This window comes from Lycorma delicatula, chromosome 4 (assembly GCF_047948215.1).
Source record: "Lycorma delicatula isolate Av1 chromosome 4, ASM4794821v1, whole genome shotgun sequence".
In the NCBI taxonomy this organism is placed as follows: domain Eukaryota; kingdom Metazoa; phylum Arthropoda; class Insecta; order Hemiptera; family Fulgoridae; genus Lycorma; species Lycorma delicatula.
Window position 1 is genome coordinate 32,877,991 of NC_134458.1, and position 19,182 is coordinate 32,897,172.

Consider the following 19,182-nt stretch of genomic DNA (forward strand, 5'->3'; position numbering starts at 1 on the left):
TGAGTATTATTATTAGCACATATAACAATTATCAGAAATAATGTATTTTTACTCACTTATATTAACATTAAGTAAATTTAGTTTAGAATCACTAAATGTAATTAATATATGGTGACTGTAGTTTGTAAAGTGCCTAAAATAAAAATTAAAAATTAGGTAAATTAATGTTAGATCTACTATGTTTCTTGAAATTTATGTTAACTACTGTATAAGCCCTTTAAGATTTTTGAATATTTTGATTTAAATAGATAATTTTTATGAACAAAGTAGATTAAAGTATAGTGTTTTTTATTTGTTTAAGTAGACATTTTTTTATTCCCCAGTGGTTTCTGTCTTAGAAAAATGTTTCTGTATGTATGATGATGTAGAAATAATATACATTAATATTACATTGTTTACAATTAATCTAAATTTTTAGTGCCTCCCTTTGTTCTTCCAAGTTTAATGTTATCAAAAGTTTCAGGACTTTGTAAGCACATATGTTCAAAATAGGTATCAAATTACTAAAATAATCAATATTAAAATAAGAATATAAATGAGACCAAACAACTTATTAATTTAATGTATATCATGAAATTGTAAATATTAAATAACTACTCCCTCTAATTATATCATCATATACTTCTTAAAATTTACTGATTCAGATAATTTCTTTTTACAGAGAAACAGAGGTTTATGGATGGTGAGAAAGATGTAGCTATAATATCAGAAGCAGCAAGTTCTGGTATCTCCCTTCAGAGTGATCGTCGTGCAAGAAATCAACGAAGACGTGTCCATATCACATTAGAATTACCATGGAGTGCTGATAGAGCTATCCAGCAATTTGGTATGTGATAAAGGTGTTTGATGAGTTTAATTTTTTCATAATTTCATCAGATCTAGGATACAATTTTTAAATTCAGATTTTGTTGAATACTGTTTAAATTTAATACAGCTTTTAAGATAGCTCAAACAATTTTTACTCATATCAAATGATACTATCACTCAGGTTTGAACATATGTGTTTTGTTATTTAAAATTATTTGTTAAATTGAAGTTTTAATGGTATGCTTATTTTAGTTTCTGTATTGTTATGTTATTGCTTGTTTGTTTTATGCATTCATATTGTGACATTTATTTTGTTAGATCATTATTGATTCTAAAATAACAAAAGTTTAGACTAGTTGGAATCAATTTCTTTTTTAAGTTAAAAATTGTAGGTATTGCTTTATGAAAACAATTTTAATGTAAAACTTAGGTTTAAACAATAGCGATTAGTCGATCTGGTTTTAATAAATAAATGGCAAATTATGGAGGAAAGTAGTATTGATCTTTAATACTAGTAAAAGAGATTTTTAAAACATGGAATTTTATGTGAAAAATGATCTATTTCTAACTTAAATATTATGAAAAAGATAATTCCTCTGAGAAAGGAGACATTACTCGTGAAATTTCTTCATAACAATCCAGAAATTTTTTTTCCAATTTAAAAATAAATTTACCCTAAACTGTTTAATGCATTCATCGATGAGTTTAATTAAGGTATTTGAAGTTGACTTTAAATCATCTCTTTTGACAATGCCTTTTTAGCTTCATTTTTCATTTCAGAAAGTCATAAAAATAAAATTTCATTGTAATTTTATTTTTAATGTTCAGAAATTCTGGGGTGATATTCCGACTGTAAATTGAGTTTCTTGCAAAGATTATTACTCGTTGTTGGCAAATTTACAGAGTGGCACTTCTCAATTTTTACAGTTTCTGTTATCCCAAAGAAAATATTTTCTTCCAGATATATTCCCTCTTTTTTTAATGTTATTTATTTATTGTATGTAGTATATGATATTTTATTGAATGGTTTGCTAATACAATTAAAATTTAAAATGTGTGATCTATTACCTGTAAGGCTATTAATTTAAGTCTTTTAAAACATGTATGAAGTAGAAACATTATACGATAATAACTGTTTAATTTAAATAGCTTATTTAAGTTAGCTTCAGTTTTTGTAAGCTTAAAATTTTCAAAATATATTCTGCATTAGCCATTTGTTTTGGACTTTTATTTTTAATATGCCCAAAGCCATTCAGAATATTTAATCCAATACTGAAATTTTAAAGATTGCTATAAACTACATACAGTGAATTAATTAATTTTATATAACACTTTACTAATTTTATTCTATAATATTTAGTGGAGTTAAATTATGATATTTTTTAATTATTAGTTTTGGAGTGATACCTGTAGCAGTGCTTTATGATAATTTACTATTTTATTTTGACATAAAGCCTGTCCTGCAATCCAAAGTGCATCTGTTTTTTTTTTTATATTTTTTTAATATTCATTAATTTATATGATTAATGATTAACTTAATTAACTTTTTTCTGATAAATATACAAAATCAATTTTTTAATATATATATATATAAGTATGTATATGAAGTATACTCTCACAGCTTATGTATATATATATATATATGTGTGTGTGTGTGTAAATTATACTCTTAACAGCTATACTGGTACAACATAGATCATACATGATCTATGTTATACCATGTATTTCTATTTATAGTGTAAGTTTTACATCATAAGTAAAACTACAAATAAATCATATGATCACGACAAGTAAACATGATAGTAAGCAACTTACATGGACATAGAATAAATAATCTATTTGTTTTGTGAAAAATATAATTATAATACTTGTTAAATATAAAAGAATTCACAGTATTGGTTGAAAATTCAAATAGTGATCAACAGACAGTATTAATAGAAATCAGCTGTGTTGTGGTTGTTTTTAGGACAAACTTAAACAAGTTGTGCAGGCATGTTGTTACACCAATAACTATTATTGAATGTATTTATTTAGGTACTCATCTTAAAGTTTACAAAATATTGTCTAAAGTATTTATAATGTGTTTCTAATGATTCAAGAATGATAAATGTTGTCCCAAAATGAGTTAACATTTTAATTTTTTAATAAAACACATCTTTTATTTGATAATTAATAATTTTTGCTTTATTAGAAAGAAATGACGTGAGATTATGTGCAATACAAAACATCTGACAAATGAGCGCCCTGGCCTTGGATGCACATGTTCATTCTTTTGACATAATTTCTGGGTAATGTTGGCAATGTGTCTAAATTTCTTCGTTGAAGACCTCAAGGAATCAAACGTTTGCGGTTTATTGATGTACACTATTTTATCCTTAAGATAACCCCAAAGAAAAAAGTTAGTTTCATGTCACATGATCTTGGGCAGCCAATTTATATCACCTCACTGTGCTATAAAACGTCCATTAAATTTTTCTTGCTATAACTGCATGGTTTCATTGGCAGTGTGGCATCCATCTTGTTGAAAGCACATGTCCTCCACATCCATGTAATTAATTTTAGGCCATTAAAAATTAGAAATCATCTCACGATATCAAACTCCCTTGATGGTAGCAGCATCTCCATTTTCATTTTCAAAGAAGTAAGGTCCAAATCAGTCCTCCAGCACAAAATCCGTACCAAACTGTGACTCTTTGAGCATGCATAGGAAGTTCAGTAATCTTTTTTTTTGATTTTCTGATACCCAAATTCGACAATCTTGTGTATTGAAAAAGACTATAAGGAGAAAATGTGCCTCAAAGATGATTTTTTTTTTCTTTTGATAACTCATTAAATTGGTATATTACAATTTCTACGTGTTGTTCAAGTGTGTACTTTTCTATAATTTAACCTCAGTGTTTACTAATAACAGCATATAAAAATCTTTACTCTGGTTTAAAAATTGCGGCAAGTTTAAAATAGAAGTTCAGTTTGGGACACTTTATTATGGATTAAATGTTTTTAATCTATTTTCTTTTAATGAGAAACCACAAAGTTTGTCATAAAGGCTGTATAACCATGTTATACAGCCTTTATGACAAACTTTAAAAAACATGACCATGAACCTGTGCGCTCTGGTGTTTCTTAATGCCTTTAATAAATTGTTCAATCAAAATTAATTTTTCCTCTGCATGCATGGAAGTAAAGTGACTTTTTCAGAAAATTTAGTTTTTAAAGAAGGTAGAAGAGAAGTAGTACAAGAATTATTTATAAATTGTAGTTTCTTACTAAGTTAATAAAATATGACTAAAACACAAGTACACTTTATTGTGACATTTGTAAAATAAAATATTGACTGTAAACTAAATTTTAAGCAGTTAAAGTTGTCATTAAATATTTGAAAAAATAAAATTTTTAAATAAATTACATTAAAAAAAATTTTACAAAAGATTATAAAAACAATACCTTCTTTGTAAGATTAAAAAGAAAATACCATTGAGACTACATCTTATTCAGAGATACATTAAATTTCTTTCCAAAAAGAATCTAATGAAAATTATAAAACAAAATTGAAATTTAAAGTGTATATAAACTATAAACTAATTTTTTTCCACCATTCTACATTTGTATTTTCATTTTAATGTAGAAATTAGAATCAAAAAGAGGGCTGCAAATGCAATTATGTACAGAGTATTGCTCATTTTCTAGCTTCACACCTAATATACAAAAACATATGAACAGTTTATTGCAGAAGAGTTACATTAATTGCTGGCAATTAACTATCAAAGTGAAAAACTGAAGAAATTGATTCTTACTTCTGCTGTTGCGCAAACCCATGTTACTGACTTGTTGTTTATGGACATGAATCCAATTATGCCTACAGATATAAAATATTTATAGTATCTAAAACTATAGGTTTTTTAAAAATTATCAACTTTAATTATCAGACTTAAATCTGGTTCTGAACTGCAGTCTAATGGTATAATTTTATGGATGTAGTGGTGGTAACATTAAGCTTTCCTTGCCTGTTGGCATTTTCTCATGGATTTCTGTTATACATTATCTCTTTGATTCTACTAGTACTACTGATTTTGCAAAATGGTAAATTAACATCGATCATAAATTTACATGTAAATTAGTTGAGTAATCCTGGAGCTTGCACAACACCAAATTATGAATAATGTTTAAGACGGTGACATAGAATATATTGTTATAATTATATTTTGATATACTTCTTTTAAAATGTCTGTTATTAATAAAAGATTGCTATTTAAGTTTATGATCATTATTGTTTTAATTACAGGTCGAACTCACAGAAGTAACCAAGTGAACGCACCAGAATACATTTTCCTCATATCCGATTTAGCTGGTGAAAGAAGATTTGCCTCTATTGTTGCAAAAAGATTAGAAAGTTTGGTATGTAATTCATGTTTTTTTTTTTTTTTTGTTTTTTTTTAGACAAACCACAAGTTATTTTTGTTCACTTTAAAATATTTCTCTTTTTTTTCAGTTTTTAAAAGAAAATTAAGAGTATTGAAATGGAGCTATATAAATTAGTAGAAGAGTGATTGAGAAATAAGTTAAAATCACTAGATTTTTTTGTTCTATGAAGCTAAATATATAGTGCGAGTAGTATAGTCAACGGGTTAAATGCAAGGAGTACTGGATTTTAAAGTCAACACAAATAGTGTTGTGCAGTTATTTTAAGTAATAAATTTTGGTTTTATATTTTAATACATGGTTTTATAATACAATAGAAACACTAATTGACTATTACACACACTCTCCATGTTTATGGAACCTAAAATCAGCAAAGTACAGAGACTATTTGAAAGGAAATAAAACAGTATCTTAGAAAACAGCATAACTAAACTTTAATTGCACAGAACAGAAATAACCCTTAATTGGGACTGAAACTTAGCTTATCTTTCTGTGTGAATAGCCTTAGAGGAATTTTCATACGTTCTTGTTTTGTAATTGGATCCAACTCGTTTCTTCTACATACACTCTTGTATGGACAGTACAAGTGTAAGATGGATTATTGAAGAAGATGGTACATGTTAATACTATAGAAATGCGACTTTTTTTTTTTTTTTAATAGTTATATGTTTTTCTGTCTGCACAAAGTTACAAAGTAATTTAGGTAATGAAGGAATATGGCTTTTATCATCAGTTCAGATACTAATCTCCATTCCTATCTAATCTGCTCTAATCTTCTTACCTCAACATATTTACTACATCCTAGATCCTCAGGTATCTGATTTGTATATTCCAGTTTTTGTCTTCCTCTACAGTTTTTACTTTCTGCATATCCTTGCATCACCGAATTAACTAAACCTGTATGACTTAATATATTGCTACCGACTTTGTTTGTCTCTTCACACAAATTACTCACCTATTCCATTAACCTTAAAGACCCTTCATTTAAAATTTTACAGACACCTGATTTTTATCCTCCTGTAACACCCCATTTCAAAGCCCTCTTTTTTTTTCTCTTGTCCGTGACTGTCTACCGTTAATTGCTACGTTCAATATGAATGTTTTTAAGAATTTTTCCCAATTTTTAATCTGTATTTGATATTAGCATGTTTCTTTTCTGCATGAAAGTTCTTGCTTTAGCCAATCTGCTTTTGATGTCTACATTACTTAATCAATCTTTGTAATTGTACCTATATAAATTTTATTAATAAAGGGTTTTTTTTTGTAATATAAAAATTTTTTTTTTCTTACCCATTACGGTAAACTTAAAGTGCGTTATGCAAATTATTAATCAATTCCCACTAAGACACTCTTTGTAGTTAAGCGAAAAGTAATTGCGATGTCATTTATGTAAAATAAATGATTATTGTAATTTTTTTAATGTTTTTATTTAGGGTGCATTAACTCATGGTGATAGGAGAGCTACTGAAACTAGAGATTTATCAAGATTTAATATTGATAATAAGTATGGAAGAGCTGCTTTAGAAGCAACTATGAAAACAGTCATGGGGTATGAAGCTCCATTAGTTCCTCCTCCTAGAGATTACAAAGGAGATTTCTTTAAAGGTAATTACTGCATTTTATTTTCTTTACTATTAAAAAATATCTGTGTAATAATGGCTGTTAAGAATATTTTCTAGGAAAACTTATTAATGACTGCAAGCAGCTTCCTGATACACACTTGAAGATTTTTTAAATAATAAAAAAATCATTTGGTCTTCTCAGTTAATTAAATTAGTGACTTATCTCTAACGCAAAGACAGATTAATCTCTTAATACTATTGGTAAACAGTAAAAACAATTACACTAATATTAAACAAAAGTTTGATATGCAATATAATTTGGGTTTGGTTCCACTGGATTTTAATTAATATGAGCGTATTATGAATAATAGATAATAGATCTTAGTGAACATTGCACGCATCAGACATTACCTCTACGTCACTGTACATCAGTTTAGCTTGTATAATTTTCCTAAAGTAATTAATCAACACGTGCTGTTAAACATCCAAAGGGAATCCAATTACCCAATGTTAGAATGTTTTATTTTTTTAGTTAGGTAAGGACACTGGATTTAAGCACATAATATTACTGCAGTAAGCACTGTCGGCTGTTAATCCTTACTTCCTGTCCTTGGACCAAGTCATAAGCGAATGTTATTGTCTTTTCCAGAATCCATAAATTGTAAATAAAATAACAGAAGTGTTAGACCGTGCAGTCTATGTGAGAGGTGTTTGATAAGTCTATGAAAAGCTGGGGGACGGAGCTTGTATTACATCGATGAGGTCATTCTTAGTTTCTTGCATCTTCGCTAGGAATACACACCAAGTTTCAGTCAGATACATTCATATTTCTGTCAGCAGCCGTTTGAGTTGATTGTGATTTATGATAAATGGACAAAAGAATATTTCATATGGCGATCAAACATTATTTATTGAAAGACAAACCGGCAGAGGAAACTGATGTTAAGCTGGATAAACGAGTCAGCTCTGTCAATAAGAATAGTTTACGAGTTATTTTGTGAGTGTTAATATGAGTTCAAACAACGCTAAACATTTCAGGCAACTTTTTGAGGTTTCACCTACAGAAAACGTTAAAAAAAATCCATGATATGATGAGAATGAGATGTAGAAAATAAAATATTGAAAGTACACGAGATCACTAAAATGATGGGTACCTCAAATGAATGGTCGGATCTTATTGTACATGAATATTTATATATGCAAAACCTGAAAAACATTTTTACCATTTCATAAGACTTTATGAAACTTGGAATACATCATTCTATAGGTGAAAAGTTCCATTGGTCGTGATAATTTAACTCAAAACAACAGGTTGCAATTAGGGAATTTGTTCCAAAAAATGAAACCATTTCATCTGCAGAAAGGTGATGGCCACTTGTCATTTGTGATGCTCATACCATAACCTTCATTAACTTCCTGGAGAGTGTAAAACAGTAATCAGACAGTATTATGTGTCTTTACTAGATCATCTAAATGAGAAAATAAAGCAAAAACTGTCATATCTGATAAAAAAGAAGGTTCTTTCTCATCGAGTCGATCTACCGGCTCATCTTCTGTGATTGTGACAGTAAAATTATTCACATTGTGCTACAGAATTCTTCCACATCTACCCTGCTCACCAGATCTTTACCTTCAAACTATTATCCGTTTCCAAATATGAAGAAGAAGTGGCTTACCGAAAAGAGATTCTCATGAAATGATGAAGTTATTGCCAAAACATCTGCCTATTGTGAAGACTGATAAATCATTGTATCTAGTGGAATGGGATCAAGAATCTTGAGCATTATTGAACGAAGAACTTGAAAATAAAAAAAAGGATTTTTCCTAAAAAATTGTGACATGTTTATTTTTTCATGAGCTTATCAAACACCACTGGTGCTTTGTTCAGCTTAAGAACTATCTAAAGGTCCTGATTAAGACAGCCTATATTGCTTCAAAACAGTTTGTTTACAATAATATAGCATCTACATTGAATTCAAGGAATATAATTTTATGTTCTGTATAACTTTTGATAATATTTTATTAACAGACATTAATTCATACCTCAGCAGTTGCTTTTTTAAGTTGCTCAGAAAAAATTTGTACTATTTATAAATAATATAAAAACAATTAACATTAACCAAGTATTGTATGAGTACAATTTTTGTTATTTTTAGAATAATATTAAAAAAACATTATTTTCATTCGTAGTTGTATAAACTGCTGTTTAAAAATGATAGAATTCTGAATTAAATACAAATTTTTAGGATTTTTTTTTGTCTGAACAGAGACTTCAAGAATAAATGCTTTTCTTGTAAAGTATTCAACAATTTTTTTATCATTTTAAAATGACAGTAATTATTATTTACAATGAAATTCTGCATCTTATTGTTAATGCTTTGCTACAGTATAGTATGCAGTTTCATTTCCAAAGTTATGCATTATAATATATAGTAGTTTTGTTTTGCACAATCTTTTTTAAAATGAATTGTTTTACATATAAATTTACATTAATATTTTAATTTACACTAGGTTGTGTCTTATCTTTAAAACTGTTGGCTGTGTTATAAAGGTCACTTGTGAAAAATAATTTCTTTAAACTCTGGAAAATTTTAGGTTAGTAAATTTTATTTCATAGAAATTTTAACTTTTAATTATACCATTACTACTTTACTTATGTTTGTAAAATATGCAGATGTTGCTGATGCATTAGTTGGTGTTGGATTGATTATCAACAGCGATTCAATGCCTGGTGTCCTAATGCTGGATAAAGATTACAATAATATGAGCAAATTCCTTAATCGTATTCTTGGTATGCCTGTTGAACTTCAGAATCGATTATTCAAGTATTTCACAGATACTCTTCAAGCGATAATTGTTCAAGCAAAGAAATCAGGTCGATTTGATCTCGGAATTTTAGGTAAGAGTAAGCTGAACTTCGTAATTTTTATTATTGTGATAAGAATGAGATTATTTTTTGATGATAGAATCAGTATATTTATGTCGTACCCATATATGATATTTTGTTTCTTTCTGAGTAACTTTATTTTAAGTTAAGCTAGTGATTATCTCCTCCCTCTTATATTTTTAGAACAGCATCCAGAGCTGGGCAGGTTAAACTGAAAATTAGGAAATAACTTTATATTTTTGGAATTTTAACAGTTTATTAAAACGGTAGAAGTTTGTTGTAATGAGAGTTGACATCAACTCAAACTATTACTGATATATAGCACACTGTATTTGTTGTTTATACAAATCTGTAAATTTCATTCATTGTGTATAATATATTTAAGATGAATTCTCCCATTTGTTGTGTAGGGTTTAATGTACTTGTAAGTAAAAGACTGAATTTAGGTATATTTATATATAAGTAAAACATATTGTTTTGAAGTATACTGAGTAGTAGGCATTAATTTAGGTATCAGTAGAATTGAGGCACATAATTAGTTTTTGTTTGTTTCTATGATAAATTTCTATAGAACAAATTTATTGTAAAACAATAAATTTGTTTTACTGATTGAAACAAAGATCATGTAGAAACATGATCTTTGTTTCAATCAGTTTTATAAGAAACTGCATGTTGCAAAATTTGTGCAGTTGAATTTGAAAATGAGCTCTTTCATTCAAATAAGTTGCTGCCCAGAGCATGAAGTTACTGTTGTATTCACATACTGCTAATTCATCCTTCATTGCTTTATAACAATTTTTTAATTTTTTTTTTTCAGTATAAATGTATATTTATCATTTAAAATGATTTTTCAAACATATTTATTTTATGTGAACAAGAAGTATCGCTTAAGCATATTTAAGAATAGCGTTTTCTTAATTTTAAAGTTTTATAATAAAATTTCTGATGGTTGATTTCAGCATGGCAGATATTTTCAAAAGATTTACTTGACTCTTAAGTATAGATAGGAAATTTTTTTCTGCATTAAATTATTTTTTAACACCACTATTTTGGTATATAAATAGTATTAACCAAAAGCTGTTCAATTAATAGGCTGGAAAAAGGGTTGCAAAGGAAAGAAGAACATAGTAGTTGTTGAAAAAAGTAGAAGGTCATCACTGCCTCGAATTACATGAAGTGAATGTACTCTTACAAGTGACAACAAAATTTGCCAGCAGTTTTAATAGGAAATCTTTTCTTTCCTTTTATATTTTGTCAGAAAGATTTATATATGCACTTAAAAAATAGAACTTTCATTAAAATATTTAAATAAGTTTAGAAATGTGAAATTTTGAAATTGTTCTACCTGGAAAAAAAGCAAAAAATGGGTTAATGTATATGCTTTTATAGATAATTCCATAATTCTTGTAATTTTTTCCAAATAATTTAAAATCTCAGCAATAAAGCATAAAGAGCAATGGCATGTTGTTTAATATGGTGTAAAACTCGATTTCTTTTCCATCTAGTGATTCGTAAAGTATAATTTTTCAGAGGAAAATGTTTTAGTTGTATGGTGAATACTATACCTTTATGATTTTGTTTTTGAAATATGCAAACAATTTACTATTTTAATAAAATTAAATCAAAAAAGTAAATTATATTAGATTAATTTTAACAACCATTAGGAGAGCATTATTAATATATGGTTCTGCTACTGGGTCTGCTTGCATTCTAAACTCTCACTTGTGATTTTAATTTTATTAAACCTTATACAGCTAAATAAGTATAAAAATGTATAGATTTAGCTGAATTTAAACTTTCTTCTGTATATGTAGGTTGTAGAGGTTATATCAAAATATATATATAATTTATTGGATGACATTGTTAATTTAGAAGGAATTTGTTAATTAGCTAAAGTATCACAGTCTGCTCTTATTACATTTGATATTTAACAACAAAAATTATGAGTAATAAAACCTTTTTAAGGTTGAGAAAGCTCCTTTTTCTGTAATCACAAATTTATCATATGCCTCTTAGATATTAGTTTTGTTAAAATAAATTTTTGTGAATTTATCATACAATAAGTACTTTTAATGTGGTAATCAAACTTATTTATAGTAATGTTTGAGAGTTCCATTCTAATTCAACAAATGATCAGTGCATCACTATTTTTGATATTTGGTATATGATAAATACCCACCTAGTAATGGCCAAAAATATTTTTTTTATATTTAAAAAAAAATTTCTTGTGTAATAGGCTATTTATTTTCTTACTCGCCAATAGGTAAAACCAGCCATTTTTGTCACTTTTTCCATGAGCTGTAGGATTCGTATTTTACATCATACAGAGGTCAAAAAGGGCGTTTTGAAAAGAGCAAAGATGGAACTTCATCTTAGTATACTCAAAATTCATTTTGTTACATAACCAAATCTTGTAATATTTACTGAAGTTATGTTTGCAAATTGTTTTTTTCACATTTTGGGACCAAAATAAATAATGAAGGGCTTAGGGTAACAGGCCTGGTTTTTACCTTTTAACTCTTAGGTGCTAGTAGTAGTTATAAAAAAAATTGTACTGTTACCGACAGTCCTTCATTAAATAAAATGGCCGCCAAATGACAACAATGCCAAACAAGATTTAAAAATGTCTCATTTTTGGGGCACAAAAACCGCATGTGGGACAGGTAGCAAAAATCTGAAATTTTTGCAGCTGTAAGTACTTTTTATAAACTTTAAAACCATATAAGATTTATTTTTTTACTCAAAGGGAGTAATGAAGCCAACAAAACTGCTAAAAACACTGTTCCTTCTAACCGTAAATAACGTATCAAAAAATACAGTTATGTATTTTTTTCAGATTATAATAATTACAATTAAATTCATTAGAATGAATAAATTGATAATTAATAAATAGTCAATTACTGGATGATAAATAATAATTACAGAATGTTAAATGATTCAAATCATTAATAAGTTGTTCGATTAACTTACCTTATTTCACTCCTGCAAGTTATGAATAAATCTTGCACTTTTTGATAACAAACTTAACTAAAATAACTTAGTGCTCCTGCCATTATTTTATTGAGTATAACAGATAAGTCCTCACTCATCTTTGGTGTAATGTTTTCCCCTCTTCCAGTGGTTGATAGAAAAAAAAAGCTCTGAAGGTGTGAGAGTCTTTAAAATATTTTGCAGTTGAACTCATGTTTGATTATCTCTCAATGATTTCTTGAATGAAATACCAGGACCCTGCAGATGGAAAAAGTGTATTCAACATTCCTCTTCATTTTCATGTATTTTGACTTCAATGACTTCCTAACCATCACTTGCCATCGTATACACAGCAGACGTAATCTTTACATTTTGGCTTTGGTAAACCTATAAAGCAGTCAGAAAACTAATGCCCTTGTGAACCGATACTAACATACATGTTTCTGATTCAGAGGTCACCTGGACTTTCAAAATACATTTTTGACTTGTTGGAACATAACTCTGAAAGGTTCTTGTTTCTGGGACTGTTGTGATTACCTGATAACGAGAACTGAGGTATTTTCAGTTTCTTGACATCTTTATTAGAGCTGAAAATAAATGTTATATTTATAATATTGTCTTTGCAATAATTGTACATTTCAGAAGGTGTAACAATTTGATTGTTGACTTTCCTTTGAAGGTTTGCTTTAGTCACAGTCTTTTTTACAGTTCCACCAATACAACACCTGGTCCTTTTCCATGATATGAGGCAAAAAAATGCCATTCAACTGCAATTTCAAAATCTTGATGGTAGCACAAATTAATGAATCTTTTTTTTGTTTTTATACTGGGCTGAGGAGCCATCAGAAAAATAAAAAAATTGTTTCTTTGAAACAAAATGATGCCAAGTGTTGAACAAACTTTATTCTCTGCCTCAACTATAACACATTGAGGCTCAAATATATCTTGGCATTCCGGTTCACTTTCTGTATCATCTTGTGGTTTTTATATTTTGTTTAAGCACTTTGTACACAGTGCTATGCCTGGAATTTTAAATTTGGATTACGTGTTGAAAGTGTGAAAGAGATTTCTTAATCGGTTTAGTGTAACAACTAAATTGGTCAGAGCAACTTTTCCCGTTAATATGAAAATATTTATCTAAACATTTGGTTTTATGAAAAGTACAGATATTTTTTGTTATAGTGCATCCACTCCTTAAAGATATCAATGTTATTTGCTGTTCAGTAAATTCTAAAATATCATGCAATACTGTAAGCTATTTGTGACATACTGTTTCAATGTGAATGCCAATTGAACACTCCATAATCCGTTTTTATAAAATGCAAGGGTTCTTACAATAACAATACAGTTAGTATAAATTATAAAACTACCAATTGCACTTCACTTTGTCGTATCCCAGTTTCTCCACAGCTAAAATAAGAATTTCTCTAAAAAATAAAATATATCACATGAAAGAGAGTTCACTGCTAATAAAATTACTTTATAAACAAGTGTACATTACCTAACCACAGTATTAACACTAGCAACAATAAAACATATCACATTGAAATCAAAACAGTAACTATGCCTTTTAAAATGTTTACATTCAGGATTATGCAAACATTCATGTCTCACTTTCATGTTTAAACATGAGTTTGTGTGTATGAGTCATACTTAAAGTAACTAACTATCTAGAATATAAGCAATCTCATTATAGACATATTAAAATATTTTGTATAGTAGGCCTACATTATTATCTGAAAAAATACATGCTGTGAATTCTTTGGATATATTCTTTATCGTTAGAAGGAACAATGTTTTTAGTGATTTTGATGGCTTCATTACTCGTCAATCTCTGTGAGTAACAAAATAAATTTTATATGGTTTTAAAGTACATAGGAAGTACTTACTGCTGTAAAAATTTCAGAAATTTTGCTACCTGTCTGACATGTGGTTTATGGGCCCCAAAAGTGAGACATTTTCAAAATCTTATGATTTGATGGCCATTTTTTTTAATGAAGGACAGTCGGTAACAGTACAATTTTTTTTTTATAACTACTACTAGTACCTAAGATTTAAAAGGTAAAAAACAGGCTTGTTACCTTAAGCCCTTCATTATTTATTTTGGGCCCAAAATTTGAAAAAAAACTATTTGTAAACATAACATAATTTGGTTATGTAACAAAATGGAATTTGAGTACACGAAGATTAAGTTCAATCCTTGCTCTTTCCAAAAAGCCCTTTTTGACCTCTGTATGAAGTTAAAATATGAATGCTACAGCTCATGGAAAAAGTGACTGTTTTTACCTGTTGGCAAGTTAGAAAGTCTATTACTCAAGAAAAAAAATTTTTTTTTTTTTTTAAATATAAAAAAATATTTTTTGACCACTACAGGTGGGTAGTTAACATATACCAAATATCATCAAAATCAAAAATATTGATACAATAACATTTTTGAAAATTGTTTGAATTAAAATAGAATACCCCTGTCATATTATGTATTTATTATTACGTTATACCTGCCGGACACTTTAGACCCTCTTCCTCATCTACAACATTAAACTTTTTTAGAAAGTGTTCTGTAATCCTTGTTGACATCTTTAAACTGTATCAGCTGATGCTGCTGAAATTTGTTGGTGAAGTGCTCCTTCAACATGTAGCAGTGAATCTTAGGATGTCTTATCTTTTTTTAGTCTTACCCTTTAGGATTAATTTTACAATAACTTCATTTCTGTATCGAGCACTTAAATCATGTTCTCATTTCTCACCATCATTCACTTTCAAACCAAACCATTCCCAACCCCTTAGAAAAGTTTCATCTAATTGGTTTCTTACTTTATTGAATTTTATATCTGGACACCTTCCTGTTAATCAGTATGAATTTATATCATATTTAAAATTTTAATGAAATCTGTTTTAACTTTTTTTGTCAAACAGATTTAGGTACAACTGGTGAAAATGTTAAGCGAGTAAAACTGTTCACATTCTTGAGGAAACATTCTACCGGCAGTGCAACTACAGAATTACACATTGTTCATGTTGAAAGGGGTATGAGTTGGGAAGAAGCTATGGAAAGATGGATTGAACTCAATGATGACAAAGAAGGATTTTACCTGTCGCATCAGGTAAACATTTTTTATGTACAGTTTCAGTTAGTTGAAATGATAGGAACTGCTTTTATTAAGGTATTGAGAACTGTCATTAATAGAGTTTTTCAGTTTAAATTATTATAACCTATAAATAAACTATTTAGTTACAAAATTTGCAAAGATACATGCAAACGTTTCTACAGTAATATTGATTATTTACTACAGTAGTAATGTTGGCAGTTTTATTAGTATTGTTTTTTTTTTATTTTATTGAACTTTGAACTACTACTACTGGAAGTGGTGCCAAAAATTTGTCGTACTTTTTACTTAAATTTCTTAAACATGGTTTCTGCTGATATATTTAATAATTAAACATATTTTAACCACTTTACCAGCCAAGAAGACGTTTGAAATGATGTTTCAAACCATCATCAGGAGATCAAAAATATAAGTCAAAAATTAAAATGAGTACACAGTCATGATTGTTTGAATGTCAGCATCATACTTAATTCTTTTATATGTAGTAATCTGACAGTCAGTATGCTGTGGGTATTTTAAATTAGAAGTATGATTTGGGAGTTTTGTTTGACTATTTGGTCTAGTGGTTAGCATATTAGTTTCCAAAATTAGTTGGTTTTAGCTTTCATGTAAAGTTCAGGTTTTTCTACCTTATATTTCATCTACCTCGTCTTTCTCATTAGAATAATGTCTAAACCATGTCTGAGATTTTAATGATAGATTTAAGAAAAAATTAATTAAACTCAAACTAATAAGTTTAATTATAATAAATAATCTGAGGTAATTTTATGCACCCAATGGAAAAAAATTGCATATGATGTGAAATTAAAATTGGTATGCGCTGATCCAAATATAAATATATATTTTTTTATAACTGCCTATGCTTATGTGGTTCTACAACAATTGTAATGTTTCAGAGAGTAGAATCATAGAATTAAATAGTATGAAATAAAGATTAAAATGGTAACAGCCAAAGTCATGCTTAATAAACTGTTTCCTGCAATAGCCAAATTTAAACACTATATAAAGGGCCAGTTTGTGATACTAACAATAAATTCTGATGACTAGTGCAAATAATGCCACTTGAAATTTTAAATATCTCCCCCCCTCTAACATGCAATTAAAAGAATGAATTTGATTTTATAATTTTTTAGAATGTCACCGAGTGGCTTCGATGGCACGTAATTCATAACCTTGCAGTGGCCCTGAAAAGGGCCGTTATTTAGTGTTAGCTCTTAGAAGAGCTGTTGTTTCTGGAAGCTGGTTTCCGACGAAGTCAAGGAGTTGCGGCTCGTCCATTGAAGTTCGACCAGGCTTTCCCTCAGCGGCAGTTGGGTCCCCACTACAGCGTGGCAGTGGTGGCCCCCAGAGCCTCGCAGTGTCGGCATTAGTCATCTTTTGTCAGCGCAGCCAAGGCGGTTCTCCCAGAGTGATCCCATTCTGGGCCGGCTCTTGCTGATGAGCTGGAGCGGGAATGTAATGTTCGCATCCAGTGGCTCTTTCGGCGGGCTAGCCAGGCCTGCTGCTCCGGCGGGGATGTTGGCATCTACCGGGTAATTCCACTTTGAGCCAGCCAGTAGACTTTGGTCTTCTCCAGGTGTTGGTCGACGATGAATTGCCAATTCACTCTTGTGCACACTCTTTTATAGGAGCCTGAGAGTGGTGGGGCTGCAGCACCGCTATGGTGGGAGAAGTGCGCGGCGGGAGTGATGCTTGTATCCGCGCGTCCATACACTGTGCGCCCCTCTCACATCATTGCTACCGTTATCGCCCGCCTATATTAAATTAGGGATATATGTGGAAACAAGAACAATAGCTTGTATGTTTTGCATCAGAAGAAAAGATAAACCAATTCTAAAATAGAATGTTATTTTAACTTCAAAACCTATTGACTAGGTGGCCTTGAAGCACACAGAAATAATTTTTCAAATGTGTTTTTCTATTTTAAAACCTGGCTTTATTAAAGTTTCATTAAAACTTTTAAATAATAAAATATAAATTATTTGATCATGTGCTGTATAAGAAACAATCTAAATAATTAAAACACCTATTATAAGTAGAAATTACTTTGTTAAATAGAGGTTAAAGAAATTTAGTCTTTCCTTGTACTAATTTTGAGTGAAAATAAACTTGAATACACCTAGTTGTCTGTGGGTTGAACCGTACAGCTCATACTATGAATTTAATTTGTTTTTTTGCTGATGTCACACATTCTGGCATCACAGACCATTCCTTTATACTTGTCTGGAGTGATATTAAAGAGCTTATATACAAAGTAAACTCAGAATGTAACACTATATCAGTATAGTATTATTCATTTAGTTAGGTTTAAACTTGAGATCTTAAACACTGATTGGAATAAAGTATTCATGAAAAAGATGTGGATAGAGCTTTTGAGCTATTTTATAAACTTTTAAAATTATGCTCTGAAAAAAGCAGAGTTTAAAACAAAAACTAAAAATGTCATCAAAATTAAACCCTGGGTATCAGATAATTTATTAAATAGAATTAAAAGAAAAAATTATTGTTTAAAAAAGTTAAAAATCTACCATATAATTTAGATTTAAAAAGATATTACAGTAGGTACAGGAATAGACTTATCTGTGACATTAGGAATGCTAAAGAATAATATTTTAGAAATTTCTTTATTAATAACAATGGTAATACTAGGGAACAGTTGAAACTAATTGATCATTTAATAGGTAAAAAGGATAAAAAAAATTAGATAGACGGAATTAAAACTGAGATTAAAGCTGAGGTTCAAAAGATTTAGGATATTTTTAATAACTATTTTTTAGGAATCGCAAAGAAACTAAAAAGACCTCTTGAGAATATTACAGTTCAGAATCAATATTTTTACCTTAACTGAAGCAGGAGCCACTGTTTTCCTAGAGCCTACACATTATCTCGAGATTGAAAAGCTTATAAAGTGTATGAAAACCAAAATGTCTACTAGTGTTGGGAGATTTCTTCACATGCCCTAAAATTCATGTGTGAACATATTTCTCATGTTTTTGCATATTTATGCAATTTAAGTTTGCAATCGGTAAATTTCCAGATAAACTTAAACATGCATTGGTAGTTGCTATTTATGAAAAAGGAGTTGATAATTATGTCAGTAACTTTAGGCCAATAGCTCTGCTTTCACAATTTTCAAAGATTCTGGAAACTAGTAAAGTTAAGACTGGTTAACTTTCTTAATAAAAATAATTTTTTCAGTGTTAACCAATTTGGCTTTCAGAAAAATTTAGGTACTGAAAATTACTTACTTAAATTTGTCTCACAGTTGATAAATGGCATCAATAAAGATTCTGAAGTTGGCATCCTCTTTTTGGATATCCAAAAGGCCTTTGATGTCATTGAACATAATATTTTATTAAATTAGATGGAGCAAGCTGATATAAGAGGTTTAGCCTTTAACCGGTATGAATCCTACTTAAAGGGAAGAACT

General features: G+C 29.1%; 1 protein-coding gene across 2 annotated transcripts in view; it reads left to right on the top strand.

Annotated features, from left to right (window-relative positions):
• The window catches only part of sno (Protein strawberry notch), a 141,058-nt gene that overhangs the window by 95,060 nt on the left and 26,816 nt on the right, over positions 1–19,182 (top strand). For both annotated transcript variants that reach the window (XM_075362614.1, XM_075362615.1), the window contains exons 18-22: positions 662–826; positions 5,090–5,202; positions 6,660–6,831; positions 9,463–9,687; positions 15,562–15,749. In XM_075362614.1, coding sequence (XP_075218729.1) covers positions 662–826; positions 5,090–5,202; positions 6,660–6,831; positions 9,463–9,687; positions 15,562–15,749 — 863 coding nt within the window. The remainder of the gene's footprint in view (positions 1–661; positions 827–5,089; positions 5,203–6,659; positions 6,832–9,462; positions 9,688–15,561; positions 15,750–19,182) is intronic.